The 21,247-nt window shown below is 34.6% G+C and overlaps 1 protein-coding gene across 1 annotated transcript in view; it reads right to left on the reverse strand.

Moving 5' to 3' along the window:
* Window positions 1–3,308: 3,308 nt before the first annotated feature.
* Window positions 3,309–21,247, reverse strand: part of LOC139692047 (Ca(2+)/calmodulin-responsive adenylate cyclase-like) — a 409,861-nt gene continuing 391,922 nt past the window's right edge. The window contains exons 21-25 of the mRNA XM_071590063.1: window positions 15,213–15,450; window positions 11,477–11,494; window positions 9,033–9,264; window positions 7,287–7,554; window positions 3,309–5,080 (exon numbers count right to left, since the gene is read on the reverse strand). Of these exons, the coding sequence (XP_071446164.1) occupies window positions 4,813–5,080; window positions 7,287–7,554; window positions 9,033–9,264; window positions 11,477–11,494; window positions 15,213–15,450 (1,024 nt within the window). The 3' untranslated portion in view covers window positions 3,309–4,812. The remainder of the gene's footprint in view (window positions 5,081–7,286; window positions 7,555–9,032; window positions 9,265–11,476; window positions 11,495–15,212; window positions 15,451–21,247) is intronic.

Genomic DNA, 21,247 nt, shown 5'->3' on the forward strand with positions numbered 1-21,247 from the left:
TCACCATACCACATTCAAACCTTCTACATTAGCCTCTCTAACAGTTCCTAAACCTCCCTCCCTCCACAATATTTCCTTTAAATGATTGTCGCCATGTGTCAACTATTGCCACCCTTCCCTATTCAGACACACAGCTTTAGAGCTCAAAACCCTTGAGGTGGCATGAACTTGGCTTCCAGGAGCTCGCTCCGACCAGGGTTTGAACGTTGCCCACTGCACCCCCCTCCTTCCCATCAACACCCACAACTGCCAATCGCCGCCAGAAACCACCCTCTCCATTCCCCCTCTCCTGCATCTGCCCTCCCCTAATGCCCATTACCAGTATCCTGTCTTCTTCATTCTACTGGAAAATGGGTTTTTACCATCAGAATATTCAAATAAACAAAATTGTGAGTGCCTTTTTATGTGTTTCAACATTTTTTTGTGAGATGTGGAAATATGGTATTTAAAGCAAGATAATAGGTGTAGATTGGAGACTTTGGAGATTGGGTGTGGAGAAGAATGTAAAAGGTAAAATGAATGGAAAGGAAAATAAACAAAGATGCACTAGACAGTTGTGGAGGAGGAAGGATTTTGGAGAAATCAAAAGGAGGCAGGAAGGGTAGATGCAAAGCATGCTCCATATAGTTAAGAGACACAAATACTTGGCAACAATCTGAGGCACATTTATACTATTTGCTCTTAGTGAGTTCAATAATAGTAAAAAGCATAAAGTCTACATTATTTTGTATTGACTGCTTTAATACTAATTAACTTTGTTAACGTCTATATTAATTCACATTGACCCTTATGTGCACATATCATTGGGTCTTTCAGACTATTCACATCTAATGATGAATCTAAATGGTGTCAAAAAGTAAAACTGACGATCAAAACAAAGTAACAAACTCAGAACAACAAACAGTGGTGGATCATGTACTTAGATTAAGAAAAATATTCTGTTTGAGGGAATATTCAAAAGAGACAACATTTACACCCTCATTAAAAATTGCTTGGCTATCCATTACTTTCTGTAAATCCTTTCATGTATATTGAAAGAAATAATGTGATTAAGAGAAAAATCGCACTGTGCAAGTACTTATTTTTTAAATCACATAATATGTCTTCATTCTCAGAAAATACACAAATAGGAAGGAATATTTATAGATTGCATCAAGTAATATAGGGCTAAACAAGGAAATATGACCCATTTTACACATTCATGATGCTTAAACATGGCTTATACAGGCCTATCACCTTTCTCATTGGAATTAACTTGAAATATCATAAATTACTTTAATTAAAAGTCTTTTTTTCATTCTGAATTGAGATCATCAGACAAATGAGGTCATCAATCAGAGCTCATTCCTTACCACTTCTGGCATTGGAATGGTACACACTATGAGATGCCTCAAATCCTAGTGCTGAATTCAGTTCTCTCGTGATGCAGAATGTCAAAACTAGTACTCTTGTATCCTACATTTTTTGAATGGATGGACTACTATCTCAACAAATCTTAGTTTGGAGAGGAAACATTAGAATCCAGACATTCCAAATATTCATCATTATTGGAGAAACCTGTATAACAGAGTCCCCATCAGTATTTCAATCCTAAGATTGGTTCAATACAGTCCTCTTCTTCTCCTTTCAGTGCTGATTTCCACAATTCAAAAGGCTTCTCTGCTATACATCCTTCTTAATTTGTTCTTTGTACTTTTCTCTTGGTCTTCCTTTACAAGATCTACCATTCTATTATGTTTCTAACTAATCTATTTTGTTCACTCATATATATAGACGAAATCATATATATATATATATATATATATATATATATATATATATATATATATATATATATATATATATATATATATAATGGAACGGCGCAATAGAACACAAACAGAATAGCAACATTTAAAAGGACACTCACACGGTAAATTGTTCTAGCTTTCGGCCCCCTCAGAGGCCCTCTTCAAGTGAGACTCTCACATGAAGAAGGCCTCTGAGAGGGCCGAATTATTTACCATGGAGTCCTTTTAAATGTTGCTATTCTTTTTGTGTTCTATTGTGCCGTCCCATTATTGTGCCGCTCGTGTAAGTTTTTCCGAATAATCATTATATATATATATATATATATATATATATATATATATATATATATATATATATACATATATGTATGTGTATGTATGTATGTATGTATATATATATATATATATATATATATATATATATATATATATATATATATATATACATATATGTATGTATATGTGTATATATATATATTCTCTGTATATGAGTGCTTGGAATTTCTATTTTTTTATGGCATATCCTATATTGTTGTTATACACCAATCCTTGGGAAAATAACATTTTTATTATTATAACTCTCCAAAAATACTCTTGTTACTACTCCAAGCTCCTGTTTTTGGTTTTACTCTGTTCACTTAATTATATTTTTATTTTGAGATGCATGCTGACCCTGTAATATCCACTCTGTGATGTCAGCAAAGAATATGAGCAGACAATGTGACCTGTTCCATACTTGTTACAAACATTTCAAATGGGAACCAATAAACAAAACTATTATTAATTGATTGTGCCATATATCAAACATCCTATGGAGCATGTATTTGAATCACTTTCACTACATCAAGGCTGTGGTCCCCGAGGGAAAAATTATTAAGAATCGTAATTGCCTGCAACATAGAATTAAATTCACCATTAATGTTATTTCAGCATTTTTATTGATTTTTTCAATGCTGACAATAATTCATGACTCAGGCAGAACATGTGAACTACACAAAACTTCCAAATGTTTTCAAATTTGATGACAATTTGCACACATTACTTCCAATGGATTTAAAACTGAAGTTGCAGAGTTCATTGCAGCATTTTGAACAAAATTATTCAGATTTTCTTATTGCTGCAATTGCCAAAAGGACAACAAAGGCATAAATAACATGTAAATTGGCACTTCTAAAATAGCCTACAACCTTCGGTTCTTCATTTTAAAATTCTTTTTAGTAAATATCTTTTTTCACTTGAACATGCATTGATCTTTCCTGTAAATGAAATACAATGAAGCCCATCTTTTAAATAGCCTGTAGTTAGCTTCATCTTGCAATGGATATCCTAATCATCAATGATACGTTTAACATGCTTAGGTAGTAAAATATTATGAAATACATAACTGACATATCCAGGTTTTATTTAATTATTTAAATAAGTTATCCAATAAATGTTTGATGAGCCTGGCTTGAAGAAAGTCAGGTTGAATAAATCCTGGCTCTGAGGAAGGAATAGTTTGTACTTATGTCATCACCATTGTCAAAAGGAATCAATTTATTCACAAAGAATCAATTGCTATATAATTGGCATTATACTTAGTGGAGTAGCACAAACAAATCATATTCTTGCCCATTTTGATTGCTCAACAACCAGGTATTTTATACCAATAAGTTATGGATTTGAAACATTTCTTTGTCATACTAACAAATAAAAAGATAAATCACATAAGCCATATTTTTTACACAAAAAAGAGATGGATCAAAAGTAATTGATAATTCCACAAAAAATATGCTCAGTCAAAAGTACCAAGCTCTGAATAATTCTACCTATGAATTTTGTAAGATTTGACCAATGCTCTCACTATTCTTACTCATTGAAATACCCAAAATGATGGCCACCTATTGATCTAAGGGCAAAACACTGCTTCAATCTGACCTATAAAATGCTAAACTTTCATTACAGTTTTGCCAGAAGATAATAAATTACTTTCGTAAAATCTAAACAATGTTTACAATAAGGTCAATTGAAGAATGATTACAGACACTCATGACTGATCTGCAATTATTTTACATTTAACAAAGGAGGCCATTTTTGGTTGCCACATCAAAAATATTCAGAAAGAATTATCAGGATAACCACCTGTGCCATCAAACATTAATGGAATTCAATTTCTTTAAAATCTCAAAGACAAATCTGAATACATGATTTTGGGACAATTACACAAATATTATGAAATTCAAAGGTAGCCATCAGGTAGTTACAACAATTAAATTTTTAAAAGAGAAATATTTAACAGTATTAATGAGTTCCACAGGTGCACCAATTCTACAAAAGACAAAGAAATCCCTCATCAAAAAGACAATAAACCAACAATAATAAATACTGCTGGGACAAAGTTTCTTACAATGTCTTTGGCTTTCATATTAGAGTAATTATTTACATACCTATAATTTTAAAAACCTTCGAGTTTACAACTACACACTTCTCTTCTTGGAGATGATTTTATGCAGGTCCCGCCTAAAAATATATATTATATCAAGTCCTTCCTGCCTTGAAAAAGTCTCCTATTACCCATATTTCTTAAAACGGCTCAATTCAAGTTTGAGCATTGATGTCCATTAATTTAATACAATCCACAGGAGTATTTTTCTGTTTAATTTCAAAATTGGTGCATCAGAAATCAACATGTTCCAAAATATATGATGCTCACTATTATCACCAACACTGCTTGCACCCATTTATCAAGTCACACAACAACATTCTGAAGAAGAATCAACAATCTACATGTCAGTTAAACACTGATCACTCTATTGAAATTTTCTAGGAATTAAAACAGTGGTGATACCATCAGCCTTATCAATACTACTCATGAGTCTAAAGTAGTAAACCACTCTCCGCTAATTGTCAACAATGTACTTCTTCATTCCACTTGAAAAAGTTCCAGTTAAAAATTGAAAAACCTAATGAAGCTTTGAAATCCTCTTCACAAAAGGGTTCACTGCAAAACACTGGTCATTCACAAGATGGACCCCAACAAAACTTAAATGTCATCACTATCATCATGCTCATCTGTTTCACTTCGAGGCTGCCCAAAATTTCGAGTAATACTCTCAGACATTGAACGAATATTCTCGAGATTGTTGGCAGTGTCATCCAGAAAATCCATGCCTACTCTTCCATCTTGACCTGACCTTCTTGATGACCCTTCGATCCCCGATGAACCCCTCAAATGGGCCTGGCTGCTTGAGGAACGACCACTTGAGCGATGAAGGAAGGGTAAATCATCATCTGACGAAGCTCCATTTCCCCTAAAAGATGGAAAATGCATGGTTAAAGGATGAATGCCAAATTCAACCACTATGCCCAATGCTTCCATTCAAAGTATATATATAAATCATCTTTCATAAAGCATTCTTAAAATTACTATATGACATGTAGTGTGGGTTTCTCGGAAACTCCCACTATCGGTTAACTCTGCCAAGGAGTACCCCCCAGCATACCAGACAATGTATGGTGATGTAGTGCGGGTTTCTCGGAAACCAAGACAAGACAATGCCCACTACCCAATTCCCTTGTTGCTAAAATGTAGCTACTTTGAAGTCATCCCTCCCCCCGATGGCGTGATACCTTATAAAGCGAGACGATCCCGGAGCAGGGACCCAGTCCCTTCCCCATTCCTCTCCCAATACCCTGCCTCTGCGTCCATCGGTCGAGCCTACGACCACACCAGACACGCCCAGTCTTACCCCTGCACCTTTCCCGATGTCCCATTCCACCTCTGTGCCCGTCGGTCGAGCCTACGACCACATCAGAGACGCCCAGCCTTACCCTGCACCTTTCCTGACGTCCCGTATCACCTCTGAGTCTGTCGGTCGAGCCTACGACCACTCCAGAGATGCCCAGCCTTGCCCCGCTCGCTCGCCCCACTCCCCAGTGCCTGAACCCCATACCTTGAAAAGGGTCAAATAAGGACTCGTAAACTGAATACGACTCTCTCATTCTGTGCTATGCTCCCATCAATGATGTCACGGCCACCAACCACGCGACATACATAAACATTGAAAGTTTTTATATATTTAAATATTCTGATAATACTGTTATGTGCATGATGAGCGATTGTTATAAATACGATGGTCATGATTTTAATATGTGATGGCATTATTCTATTCATGATGACCGTTGGAGTGCTTAGTTCTTAATTATTTTCATTACTGAGGCTGATCCTGAGATATATTGGGTCTAGCTGGCGCATAAATAAATAAATTATAGACTGCTAATTTTTTATTGCAAAATTTGCATTGTAAATAAAATTATTTCTAAATACACACCAATTCATTTCTACATTAATACTTTTTAAAATACAAGCATAAATATTTTCATCTCAAACAGATAAGAGCTGTGCAAATGAGTAGTGATGAACTCACGATTATCAAGGATGGGAAAAGGGGAAATGATAAGTGAATGAATGAAAAATATATGGTATCCAGACTAGATCATTTTTCCCTATTGAGTGAGCATGTAATATCAATCAAATGGTTTTTTTTCTTTTTTGCATAATTCAAAATCTCCCTTCAATGGGATCGGTTAAGGATTTTCTTCACTTTAGGTAGTGCAGGTTTCAGTAGCAGGTAGTCATTATTAATAACCACACAGTTTTCCAAAATAATTAAAGGCATCCTCAGAATACATAAGTGGCAGCATCTAAGCCATATGTGGGGATTCAGGATAAGTGTGGGGACTTGTGTGCCAGGCCTAGAGTGGGCTGAACAGGGGCCTTTATTTAAGACATGCTGCCAGGTCTGCATCTGGTTGTGACTGAAGCTCACTTTACATCATCAATTTTTCATTAAATTTGTTCCAGAAATGTACGAGAGACTTGAATATAGGTAACTGCTATCATTAAGTATGGCAATGCTGAACTTGATACAATTTGAACATTTGAGCTTTCATTTGAAGTTTCACTCTAAATTTTCTTTAGTGATGATGTTACTGAATGGAATTAGTCCATCAGAGGTCATGCTCAAATTTTATCAGAAGACTTCTGTAACTGCCAGACAGCATTATAGCAGAACTAACTGCTACTTCTATAATAAATTACAGATGTTATCCTTTGCTCAACCTTATCAATGTTCATCACAAGTCTTTTCTTTATATTTAGCACCCTAGACATTAAAGAAGTTGATATTCTGCAGCCACTTTTCATGCTCTGGTTGCCAAAATTTTAACTATTCTCACAAAATTCTTTTGAACTAATGCTTTTTCATTACTCTCAGTTAAAATGTTATCAATGGTAAATTAATTAAAAAAATATTCTCACTAATGCATTCCGCATCATTAAGTCCTGAGGACGAACCAAACACATGAAATTCTACTTAGTTTAGACAGGATGCGAATTTCAAATATAGCAAAATAAATCAGAATTAATAGTTGCTAAAAATTAAAAAGACCTTGTCTGATAAATGAACCCATCATCTTCATTTTGGCAGCCAGTATGTCCTATCAAGGAGATTATACCTGTAAGAGAGTCCATGAGGGGCTGACTCGTACTCTGAATCATATCCAAGGGAGGAGGCAGCAGCTGCAGCGGCCGCGGCAGCAGCAACCGCGGCTGCAGTGCCGGCTGCTCCACCGAGCGTGTCCGCAAGGGCTAGCACGTTCCCAATGGCCACTGCATCAGCATCACCAAATATTCGTGAAGAGGCACGAGAAGAAATGCTGGTATCATCAAGGTCACCTTCATGACCACCATCTGCAAATACTGAGTTGACGTCACTTAGGGCACCTGAAATGAAAAAGGTAAAATATATTTCAATACACTTACTGCCTCTAGAATAGTTGCAAGCCATGCAATTCTGAGTCAAGGTATTTGAAAAAAATCAGGTTTTCCTTTCTTTCTCTTCATTTTTGTACTCACTTCTGCTGGGATTTGAGACCTAAGTTATAGTTGAAATAACTGTCAAAATAATAATAGAACATTTAAGCTGAAATTCTAAGAATCATAAACTTTTTCTGCTTACTTTGCAATTATCCCAATGATTTCCTCCCTTCTCTGATCCACTATCCAGACTAGCACTTGTTTGTTTTTTTTTTCATTCCGTTTATTTGATTTTTTCTCCTCTCCTCAACACCCAAACCTCTAATGCTTTTAACCCACACTTAGCCACTTATCTCAATTACCAATACAGAAAGAAAAATTGCAACTTTGTTAATTCCAATTAATTTTTTTATCTTATGACCCAGGTCCTCAATTCACATTATTATCTTCGGAATCACCCAACAATGCTTCTTTAACTAATGAAATTATCCAAATAATCTTACTACTAAACATATTTTCAGCTAAAATATTTGAAACTAAGTGTTCTTCCTGCTTCAAGGTATGCTCTCTATTTAAATGCTCCACTTGGTCTTCCTATTTCTTGAAAATCTTATTACTCTAGTTACTTATACTCCTCAAACTGATTTTATAATATAATAACCAATCACTTCAATATCTTGCTATACCAAGTAAATATATATTTACATTTTTTTGCTAAGAAAATAAGCTAAGTAAATTTCAAAAGCATTGTGAAACTTATTATAAACAACAGAGGCAGGAATGACTTCCATTATGGGAATATAAGAACTAAAGCATTGAAATTAGGACCCAATGAAATGGGCATCAGATTATATAACAAACTACCCAAAAGTATAAAGGATACTAAAGGGAACTGCTGCATTCAGGCATAAATTAAAAAGATATCTACAGCGCAATATGTTTTACTCGGTTGATGAATATCTCAACAATATTCCCAACCAGTAAGTTCATACTTTTAGTTTCTAGCAATGGTCATGGTCTGATTCATGTTAATGATCAATGATTTTTCTGAATTTGATATTGTATGTGCATGTTACAGCCAATGTTCATGGGTTTGTACCAAAAATTTATGTAACCATGAGCATCTATTCTTTTATGTATCTTAACTGAGCCTGTGTCTTTGCTCCTCATTGACGTGCCTTATATCATGTACATACACCACCCACCTGGTATTTTTGTATTGTGATCTCTGGGCAAATAAAAAGTAATAAAAGTAATAAACTATACAGCTGGATCTGAAATTCTTATGTGATGTTATTAAAATGCCCAAGTTGAAGGTAGAAAGAATTTTCAAAAGACATGTCTGAAATGATGACCATAACTATTTCATAGCATGTAGACATTTAGATAGACTCTTATCAGTGAGACCAGTTTCATTTAACATTGAAACATTGTCAAGTGCTTACCCTCAGCATCAGTGAGACCAGTTTCATTTAACATTGAAACATTTTCAAGGGCTGGATCATCCGTGGTGTATCCTGTAGATTCCCTATCAGCTAAAAGAGGTTCTGAAGCAGCTCCATCTTCATCTTCTTCTTCATCACTCCATTCAGACTGGCTAGTCACTTCAACTACAAAGCCACCTCCACATTCCTCTTGTTTTGCACTTTCTTCAAGGATGCGCTTCACTTCTGCCTCCTGTTTTAGAAAAACAGATTGACAAATTATATTAAGACATAGCATGCCTTCTTCATAGCACAGAAATTTGAAGTACATTACACATAAAATACACACGGTTTTAATTAGCTCATAGGAACTATGAATATTACTCATTAATTCACCATCAGATGAGTTTGCTTCATATCTGTTCATTAAGGATGAAATAAACACACAATTTACATGAACCGAACTACTGTTCAAATTATGCCTGAAATGCTGTTTTCACCAGATAATTTATGTAGATAAATTTACTAGAAAAAATAAATTCATGGAGGTTGAGATTTGCCAAAGAATTATACTTGGTCATAAATAATCTCAGGGAAATACATATGCACTAATGTTTTCCCCTGAAATTGCCATAAGGACTGAGGATGCATGTCTCACAAGATCGAAAATGAATAAAGCCTTTAACAAAGCTCCTTCTGTTCTCTGACAAAACATGAGGCCTTGGGGAAATATAAACTTTAGTTGGAAGGCAATTTCTCACATCCCTTCCCTAATCATTGCATTGTGCTGGCTTACATTCATGTGTTTCAAGAGAGATTAGTTCCTGCACTGCTCTGGTGATTTGATGAAACAAGGCAAGAGATTTTGAATACACATTGAGAAACACTTAAACCTATTGATAATAAGTGTAGGGGTTACAGTCCTTAATACTAAATTCAAATATTTCCACAGAAAGCAATTGCACAAGTGACTCATAAGAATAAAGGCTAATAAAAAAATATTCCTCTTTATATCCATTGATTTGTTCATTTGCATTCAGCTTAAATTGTTCGATTTTGAAATTACAAATAAATTCCCTTAGCAGTAGGTAATTTCTGCATGGATGGTGCTATGACAGTATGAAAAAAAAAACTCAATTGTGGTATTTGATATTGCCAGGTCATTGATCATGTGACAATGTTTTCACGGAAAATTCTATGCTAGCAGTTGTAAGGTCTTATATAAAAGCTACATTTCATCGATACTAGATTTATTTTAGAGAGTGTACTTGCGAACTTTCCATTACTTTGATACTAAAAAACAGGGTGTATGTTTTACATGGATGCATATGGTACACTAATTTTTACAATCGAATGGTGGGTTATTATTATAAAACCTACAGCAATCATTGCATTATTTATTTCATTTTACAGTGTCATGAAATGGTGAAAAATTAAGATCAGAGCATACTCAACCATGTGAGATAATACATTTAAAACATCACTTGTGATTCTAATGTGAGTTATAAATCATAAAGATAATCACAACCTTCTTCAGGAATTATCTCATCAAGCAAAATTACCATCCAGTGAACTGATTATTTAACAAGGACTTTGGACAAACACAGTGTTTGCAATACATAAAATAGCTCTGAAAGGGAGAGACAATCAAATCAAGAGATAGCATTGGACACTATTTTATGCTAATTACACAACACACTAATTTCACACAGTTCAAATACTGTATTTGCCACAAAAAAAAGAACTTTCGAACATTGAACTATTTCATTTCTTTTTTGCAATTTATACATCAACTAATACCAAAATGTACTCTGAACCAAGTCCCTTAGTGTGGATTCATTTATAAATAAAAATGCATTTTTACACTGTGTTACTGCTCAATCTTGTTACACTGTCTTACTTGCTCAATCAAGTTAGTGAAAGGATTAAAATTAATTATCAAGAAAGTTTTAGTACAAATATATCAATATCACCACAAGCTTAAGGTCAAGTTAGCGATGGGACAAAATATATCAATATCATCTCAGATTTCCATAGAGCAGCAGAGGGAGTTTCAACAATCTCTTATGGTCTACAACAAGGGAAGTATGAGGGACAGAAATTAGACATTTATCCCATTACAGCATTAAGTACAGGTTCCATTACGGGATTTAATGCCATCACCTGGTTGTTTAAAATTAAACCAAAAACCATGCCCACAATTTGAGATATTTTATAAGCATGAATATTTTACGTCAATAATAACACACGACTATGTCAATTTCATAGACTGAAAGAACAATACAAGTTAAGGATCAAGTACCATATAACAAGATATAAAGGTATTATGGTTAAGAAACCTAACCTTAGTACATTAATTGAAACCAAATAAGGTGAAAAATCCAATAAGTACATGCATAATGATAACAAGGACTTATTTAAATCATTGACTTGACTATAGAGTGAGTAAAAATTGAATTCCTTACCAATGGTCCTTTGTCTCGCTGAATGTGAGCATCAGGGGAAAAATAGAGACCCGGTAATTTTCATGAACCAGAAACCAACATGAATAAACAGGTTATATTAATTAACTAGTTTCATTCATATTTGTGTCAATTTATGAAATTTTAATTGGATTTGGAACCAAATCAGATGCACAGAAAGCATCAAGCTCAAATGTCAGTATATTGAGTATATTCACTTAATTACAAAGACCCATTTTCACATAAGCATCAATGCTTCAACATATTAATAAGTCTTAGTTTATTTATTTCAAAGAGCAATATCAGCATAAAATAGTCACTAGATCAGATGCAATTATTTAGGGGGAAGTACGCTATCTAGAGTGGGCAACTCTACATATGTGTCTCGGTGGCGATTTTAATGTTCCCACAGTAGATTGGGATTCATACAGTTTTATAAATGGAGGTAAAGACAAGGATTTATGCGAGTCCCTCTTTTTGACGTTCACTTCAAATTCCCTACATCAATTAGTCTCTTCACCAACAAGGGGAAAGAACATTCTTGATCTATTAGCTACTAATATACCCGAAAGGGTCTTAAATGTAGGAGTTATTGATGGAATCAGTGATCACAGGGCTGGAAACGCTAAATTTTCCCTAAGCGTAGAAAAAGTTAACAAACCTAGGAGAAAAATTTATTTATTCAATAAAGCTGACCATGATGGCCTAAAACATGAGTTTAACTGTTCCTTTCTTAGATTTGACTAATTAAGCAAAACGAGGAGTGTCGAGGATACCTGGAATAATTTTCTTGCGATAACACGTTCAGCAATACAGAGATTCATACCTAGTAAATATATAAGAGAGAATAAGGAACCCCGTTGGTACAACTCTGTAGTTTGGAAATCACTAAGACGGCAAAGGGCGTACCATGCCAGAATGAAAAACGTGGTTAAAGATTCCTCCCCTGATAAAATCAACGAAACCATACAGAATTACAAAGCATCTAGGTCCACTGCCAAGAAGGCCTTCTGGAAGGTGCTAGCGGAATTCAAAAGGACAAAATTAGGTGAACATTTAAACGAAAACCCAAAGATGTTTTGGTCCTACGTCAGGGAAGTGCAGGGAAAAAAGTCCACCGTAAACTCATTGAACGACGAAAAAGGGGATAAAGTAACAAGTAGTTTAGATAAAGCCAACATATTAAACTCATTCTTCCACAGTGTTTTCAACAAATGCTCCCAGAGTATACCAGAGAGCTTTCCGAAAACATTTCTGCAAGCAATCGACTTTTCCACCCGCGGAATAGAGTTACTCCTTAAAAATATCGACCCCAACAAATCTCCGGGACCTGATGAGATACAGGCTCGCGTGTAGAAAGAACTGTCGTCTGAAATTGCTTCTTATCTTAATATAATATTTCAGAAATCATTAGCAGAAGAAAGCGTGCCAAGCGGCTGGAAGATAGCTTCTGTGACACCTATATTTAAAAATGGAGACCGGGAGGACCCCAGTAATTATAGGCCAATATCGCTCAGCTCCATCTCCTGTAAGATTCTTGAGCACATCATTGTTAGTTCCATAATGAGGTACCTCGATAGCCAAGATTTATTGATTAATAACAAATACGGGTTCTCAAAACTCAACTCGCACTCTTTGTTCATGATATAATGCATTCCGGTGAAAGTAATATTCCAGTTGATGCAATATTTCTAGATTTTAAAAAAGCTTTTGATAAAGTCCCTCATTGCAAGTTACTCGCTAAGTTGGAAACTTATGGAATACACGGGAGTGTTATATGCTGGATAAGACAATTTTTAAAAAATCGTGTTCAAACAGTCATACTGGGTGGTGTATCATCTGATACTGTTAAGTTCATGTCGGGTGTACCACAGGGAAGTGTCATAGGCCTACTCTTGTTCCTTATTTACATAAATGACCTCAGCACCGTGGTTAATAGCAGGCTCCGTATTTTTGCTGACGATGCGGTGATTTATGGGGACATTCGAAGTCGCGAAGACAGAGTCACGTTAGCTAACGACCTAAATGCAATTCAGACTTGGTGCGATACATGGCAATTGGAATTAAATTTGAAAGAGTAACACCCCCCATTTAGTTACAAAGTGAAACAAACAGAAATTGCGAGGGTAGGGCCCTAGTCAGGCCCCACCTAGAGTATGCTGCCAGTATATGGGATCCTCTAGAGATAAATTTGATTTCGGAATTGGATCGAGTTCAGTGGAGGGGGGCTAGATTTGTCAAAAATTGTTATGACCAACGCAGTAGCGTAACTACTTTGCTAGAAAATTTAGGCTGGGATTCCCTTACACAGCGGCGTTTACAATATAGATTACACTTATTAAAAACATTTAAAGATGGGTCCTTTTCCGATGACATCGAGAACATAATACGAACCCCAACATATTACGGGCGGAGGGATCACGAATATAAGATTAGAGAGATTGACTGCAAGACTGACAGGTTTAAATGGTCATTTTTCCCAAGACCAATAAGATACCAGAATGCTTGTAGTCGAAATCCCCCAGGTGTCAGCTCGACATAATAAGTATTAACCTACAAGGTAGCGACTGCGCATGGTTATACTAGTACGAGGGTCATCCGGAAAGTAGTACCCGTTCGTGAAATAAAGACACAAAAGTAAATATTAACAAACATAAAAAATTTTATTTGAAAGAGGATACTTTAAACTACTTCTCAACATAATCTCCAAGCAAATTAAGGCATTTGTCATAACGTGTGACAAGTTTCTGTATTCCTGCTGCATAGTCCTTCGCCGCCAGCTCATTGAGATACGCGAGGGACCCATCTTGCACAAATTTTTGCATAATGCAGATGGTGTTTAACAATTTCATGAACAATTGTTCGAGAAACATTGGGAAAATGCTCACAGATGTCATCAATTGTGACGCGCCGATCGTTCCTCACGAATTCGTCAACTGAGCTCACCAGTTGGTCTGTAATGACAGACGGTCTCCCCGAACGCTCATCGTCGTGTGTGTTCCCCATCCCCATGTTGAAGTTGCGACACCACCGCCGAATAGACGACTCGTCCATTACATTGTCTCCATACACCTCCTTTAATTGGCGATGAATATCACATGGGCGAACGTTTCTTGCATTGAGGAATTTAATCACTGCCCTCACTTCACAACTGGCGGCGTTCTCAATTTTTTTAAACATTGTAAACAATCACAGAAACAACACAGGCAATGCTAGCGTCACGCAACTTGGCTCAGAGAAGGCAGACAAGCCACTGAAGCTATCTGACCTCGTCCAGCGGCTACTCGCGTCGTCAGCACTTCATGCGGCACGAACGGGTACTACTTTCCGGATGACCCTCGTATATTTATATTTTTTTTTGCAGTTTCCCTCACCTTTCCCCATCCATTTGAAAAACCCTAACCCCCTCAGCCCTTACCCTTTCCTCCTGGTGCTGCACCCCCTGCCACACACCTTTTTGGTGGCTTGCAGGGTATTGATGTAGATGTAGATATGAGAGTGAATCCCTATGCTTTCATATTTGATTCTTTTTCTTCCATAAGCATTTGTCATTTCCATTGTGTTTTCCCATCAATTACCCATGAAAATGCTCCCATTATAATTAATTAAAAAGTATTTTGCCCTACCTTCAGTAAAAAATGCTATATGTATACAGCTACATTGTATTCTTTGATGTTAACAATAATTTAAAAAAAATCACTGTTTACATGATAAATGATATGACTAGGTTTTTCCTTACCTGCCTTGCAACCTCTTCAGCAATCATTTTCTCTTCCATTTCAAATGTCAGTATTTCCTCCTTCTCCCTCCTCTCCTTTTCCGTTTCACTTTCCTCTGCCCTTCCCGTTAGCCTGTCCTCTTTACCGTCTGCCCCCTTCTTCCCCAGATCATCCTCATCATCCTCTTCCATTTCAGTATTCAAAGTTTCAGCAACATCACTGTCCAAGTCCTCAAATTCATTTCCTTTCGCGAGATTCCTGAGAAGAAATAGTTGATGATTTTTTCAAAAGTTATTTTCACAGACGCTGAAAGATCAACCAGAAGGAAACCAATGCAGTTATCAAATCCTCTTGAGGGCAAACAAAGATACTACAGGGATTTATGAACAGCAAATGGCAAAGTAAGTTGTGTCCACCATGAAGCACACCAAGAAAAACAAATGAGGAATTTTAGACTGACTCAGGAAAGTGGATCAAACAAAAGATGCAAACAACAAAACAGTATCTCTTTGGTCTTTTTTAAGCGATATCTAGTGAAATAATTTTAACTGCATGCTAATTTTGTCATCCCAGGAAATTCTAAGAAGCAAATTTAAAACAAACAACATCAAAACAACTTTTTGGACACTGACTTTGAATGCAGCCAATCAAATCATTTAGTTTAAGGCCAAGGAGAGTAACACTGTGAAAAATTAGCATTTTTAATGGTTCAAATTTAAATGAATGCATTTACAAGCTAGGTGTACCTCTCACAGGTCACGACAAAAAGCTGGGTTAATAAAAAAATAATATACAATGTTTTAGATTCACCCTACATAGAAACTAATAAAATGAGAAATAAAAATAATGGTCACTGAGATGGGTGAGCGAATATGCTTTTCCATATAGAGTTGCTTAGGCCAATTTTAAACTGCTTAATTTGGATGGAAAACATTGCCCAGTGATGACTTTGTAAAAGTATTGTGGTTTTAAATTTAAACTGCCCAGTCTGGTTTTTGATGATGATGAAAATGGGGATAGACAAACAAGAGTAAAATAAATATTATAAGAAATGATTAAGAACTAAAGGGAGTCAGAATATCTGAAGAGAAGGTTTTAGCTTGCTGTGAATAAAAACAATAGAGAGTAAAAATTGACAGATAACAAATTTTGAAAAAAAAATCATATTTAATTAAGTTGATTTTGAACAATCAGCAATAACTAGTTAAATTTGAGGTAATTTTATCTGCTACTTATTTCACATTAATATCTATCAAAATATTTTACTTCATTTAAAATAAAATGGCTTATTTTTAATGACTTTCAAATGAGTTAATAGATAACTTCTTAAGTTCATTTATTGAAGGTAATCTTGCTAATTGTCAAGTTGCAGAAGTGCATACTGCATAGAAGGAAGACAAATTATATGCTAAATACTAAATACAGTGCAAACACTACAAAGACCTGTTTTTCCAGTGATTTATCATAACTTTTAGCATGCTTACAAAACTTTCTTGCATGTAAACTATGCTGTATTATGTAAAGACTTTCTAGCATCATTCATAAACTCATATTGAACTGGAAACCAGGCATGTAGGAAGTAACTTACCAATACTCTTTACCCACTAGTCAACCTCACACAGCAACAGGTATTTCAGCATTCAGATTATCTTTATCCCAACTTTCAACTGCAGAACTATGGTGAATAGGCATTTTGCTACCCTTGTTCACAGAATTAAGTAGTGCAGTTGCTGATTAAAATACAACTGAGTGGCCCACATTGAATTTTCCAATGAAAATATTTTCTCGAGTTAAAGAGACCCCAATGGTAAACTATCAAAATATTCATAAGCGAAACAAAATAATTAGGAACAGTTTTTCAAAATCCAATTCTGCCTGATCATTAGCGTTGAGTTTGAAGAGACTATTCATTTTAAATGCTATGAAATAATAATTGGAATACTTTTCGTAACAAAATTAAATCTATTTGGTTGGGAAAAGAAAAATATAGCACCTGGTACACACTCACTGAACTAAAAATTAGACTCTCCATAAAAACCTACTCTATTATTCAGTTAAGTGATAACCATATTGGAACTACATAATCCATTAATTTCATGATAATACTCGTATGCTACACTTAGGATTTTTGAGATTTTTAACTGACACTGTTTTTTCCTTACAATCCCACTTTTTTCAACACATAATATTATCCATTTATGCATAAGAGCCATAATTACCCTTTTTATGATTGCTACAGTATTGAGCCCATCAGTAAGATGCTAGTTTCATCATAGCTCTGGTCGAAAACTTCAGGTCCAAAAATTAAAAAATGATTGCACTGAAGAGAACAAAGCAATGAGCACATCTTCTCCACATAATTTCCATCCAACAGCCATCTCAGACACTTGGTTAAGAGAGAATGCAATTCAAAGAGCTGGAAAATATGTAACCATGTTCTCTCTTTAAAATTTTAGCTCTTATCATGATTTCAGCTGCCTCTGAAATCCTAGGAAGTAGATCCTAAGGAAGTAATATGCCTCCTTTCAGCATCTTGGAGGTTAATATCATATCATGATCTAGTTTAATATGAACTGCAATGGTAGAGAGATGGCACCCATTCTTAAAAAGGAAAATGCCATTTTATAAATTAATGTTCCTTGATACAACATTATAGATGAGTGATTTCAACTTTTCTTGCTTTGACAAGTCGATTCCATGACTGAACTAGGACGTGACATTGTATTCAAAGACACCAGAACAAATTTCTGAGAAGGATGTAAATTCTTGAGGATGATCAGGGAGACATTTTAATTACATGAAAGTCTCAAAACAAAAGTTCGATGAACTATTCCCATTTGATAGGTATGAGCAATATCATTTAATTGGAAGAAGGATGAATCAGAAAATATAGTAGAGAACTGTGGCATTTTCCTTCAAGCAATCAGTTTAGAGTTTCAGACATAAAAATGACCAGAGCACAAATGACACTGTCATCCCACAAAAGAACCCTGGGGCAATCTGTAAAAATTAAGAACTTGCAGCATTGGCAATATAAAAGCTTACAAACTAAGAGTTAATTCCATTTTAACAAATTAACCTTTGGCTATTTGATGACAAGGTTTTAAATAAAAACCGGACAATGAGAACACTTCATTGTTCAGATGAGGACCAATTTAAATAAATTCTGTATTCTTGTAGTGTACAGTCTACAGCTGAAATCTAGACGTTCATTTTAATGGAACATTTTCTCCATAAAATGCTATAACAAACTATACCATAACAACTACTGCAGTAAAATTGTATTACTATTCTACTCACTAAAGAGCATTCTATTTATAGCACTTGCTCTCTTCATATAATTTAACCTGATTCAATTTATACAACCCATCTTAATCCGCACTTAGAAAAGAACTTCTGCAGCAATATTCTGACAAAAAAATTATTGTTGAATTTCTAAATTGAAAGTTGGTAAAATTATATCATCAAGGATATACAGATAATTAGATCAAGTATTTTGCAAATGTATGAAAAGAAACTCAGACATTTTTGAAAAATTTCATCAACAAATGACAATAATTTACGTACCATACACACAATTTAATGGTATTTACTTTGTTTAAAACTATATTCATTTATGTGCATTTTTAAATATCCAAATATCTACTGATACTTCATTCAACCCACAGACTGTATACAACAAGAATACAATTAAGTATTAGTATCTACTGTAACCATAAGAAACTTCCTTTGTGTTTGGGAAATAAATGTTCTGAAACATTTGGTTATTCATACAATGAGATACATTCATACATTGTATTTTGCACTCAAAAAGAACCAATATTGTAGATGATTTTCGTAGTAAATTATTCTTTATGCAAGACTATTCCAATGCTCATTTAGTTGTAACTACATGAAACGTAAAGGTAGCTACAATATTGATAAACCTTTTCATTGTCAATGCTGAAGCAATATGCTGAAATCAAGATGCGATGATTTTCTTTGCAAAGGGAAGAGAATAAGCAAACACTATCAAGTCCATTGTATTCTCATGCACCACTCTCTTCCAAATAAAAATGGTTTACAAAGAAGAAAGGAATTTAGAAACTTAATTTATATTAGAAAATGACAATTAGGCATCTAAATCCGGGCAGACAAGAATCAGTTTTGTAAGAAGAGAGGTTAGAATTCTGAATTTGGAAATTAAAAAAAAAAAAATTAAGCAATGAAGTGGACTTTTTTTTTAAAGAAGTAGTTTCTGAGATGGAGATAAAACCACACTATCATATTCACATTAGTAATGGAGAGCAAACAACACTGTTTCTCTGGAGGCAGTATTGATGATTAATTGAAATATATGAAGAAGAAAGACAAAAACATTCTACCATTGCACCCAAAATTATATTTCTGCAATAAATTGAGAAGACTGCATCTACAAATTCATTTTCAAAGGACCATTTTCTCGTCCAAAAAGGAAATTTTCCAACACTGCAGACCCAATGGCATGTATGGAAGATATGATTTACATCATAGAATCATTTTTCCAGCCAAGGATAACAGCTGGATAACTACTAACCATTCTCTATCCATCAAATGTTACGATGGTAATAAGGATTTGAAATTATGACAACGTCCTAATGCACCCATAATTTCATAAAGATCAAGAAAGATTCACAAAAGATGAAATTTCATAGGAAACCAGTTGTCATCAACACAGGAATTTGCTTCTCTGGATTGCCAAGATGAATAGATGAAAAATATCGCATCACCACATTTGGATACAATCAGATTAACACTGTAACCAATTAATTGGCAAATGGTGAAGACACAGATAAGATCTAGCACAGGCTAATATATGTAATATAATTCACTGTCTTTACATAATTGTTGGATGTACAAAACATTCAAGTATATCAGCAGATAAACTGGTAGCTGATATAAAAGGTGACATCTATTCATGGAAATTTATTGGTTTTAGCTCTAAGCACATATGAGGGTTTAATATGGGTACATGGGCAGTATGAGAAATAATATAATCTTGAAGAGCCATATTTAGAATAAAAATACTGGCTACTAAAGTTTAGAAGAGTAATAAAATTGAAGAGATATTGGCCGAAGGAAACCTGATATGTCATTAGAATGAAAACATTTATACTGATACTGAATTGCCGCAGTACAATTTATCTTCTGAATTAAGTAGTGATACCAAACAGTAATAGGCTTAGTTTGAAGCTCTTTCTGAAATCTTTTTCTTACATTTTACAGCCATTTTCTCTAACTCCCCTGAAGATCGCTTGTTCAGATTTGTACTAAACTGAAGTAAATTTATTGCTGTCAAGAGCACCTGTTGTATTTAAGAGCACTAGGTATACTAAAGTTTTTTTACACATGGCTCAAGGTTCTTGAGATTTCAGTGAGCACCCAAACAACTCTCCTGCGTATCTGATAAATAATAAACAAAGTAAGTGAAGTGTTTGAGCATTAAGCTAAACTTTATTTACACATTGCTGTAAAGCTGAAATTTTTTAATATATTTTTCATTTCAATTCTGATTAGGACCTACTATTAATTTTCTAGCGTCATTACAATAATCAACAGTATGATTAATAATTACTATCAAATTAGTAACTTCTCACTCAAGCATGGTAAATGTATTTTGCTGTGCAATACAAAAGCTTCTTAGCAATTGGTTATGACTTTCCCAATTTGGTTTAGAAGGCAAATAAAGATTGGCTTCATTATCTAAAGCAAGCACTGAAAATAACCCTTACACTTTAAAATAATATTTTTAATGACACCATGCTTATGGTGCTTATATGTTGCTGTACTGAATATATATGTATCTTAATTGATGATGTATGTATATATTTAAAAAAATATGGATCATTAAACCATCATTAAAGGTTTATTAATGCCGACATTTTGAAAAGTGAACAACTATACCATAAAAGTTGAATACCTATTTTCGAATATAATAAGAGATTTATTCAGTTAACTGTATGATAAATTTCAAGCAAACAACATGAACTTGGTCAAAAGGCAAAATAAAAATAACTTAGCATTATAATTCTGAAAT

Source organism: Hetaerina americana, unplaced genomic scaffold (assembly GCF_022747635.1).
Source record: "Hetaerina americana unplaced genomic scaffold, ioHetAmer1.1.p SCAF_4, whole genome shotgun sequence".
Classification (NCBI taxonomy): domain Eukaryota; kingdom Metazoa; phylum Arthropoda; class Insecta; order Odonata; family Calopterygidae; genus Hetaerina; species Hetaerina americana.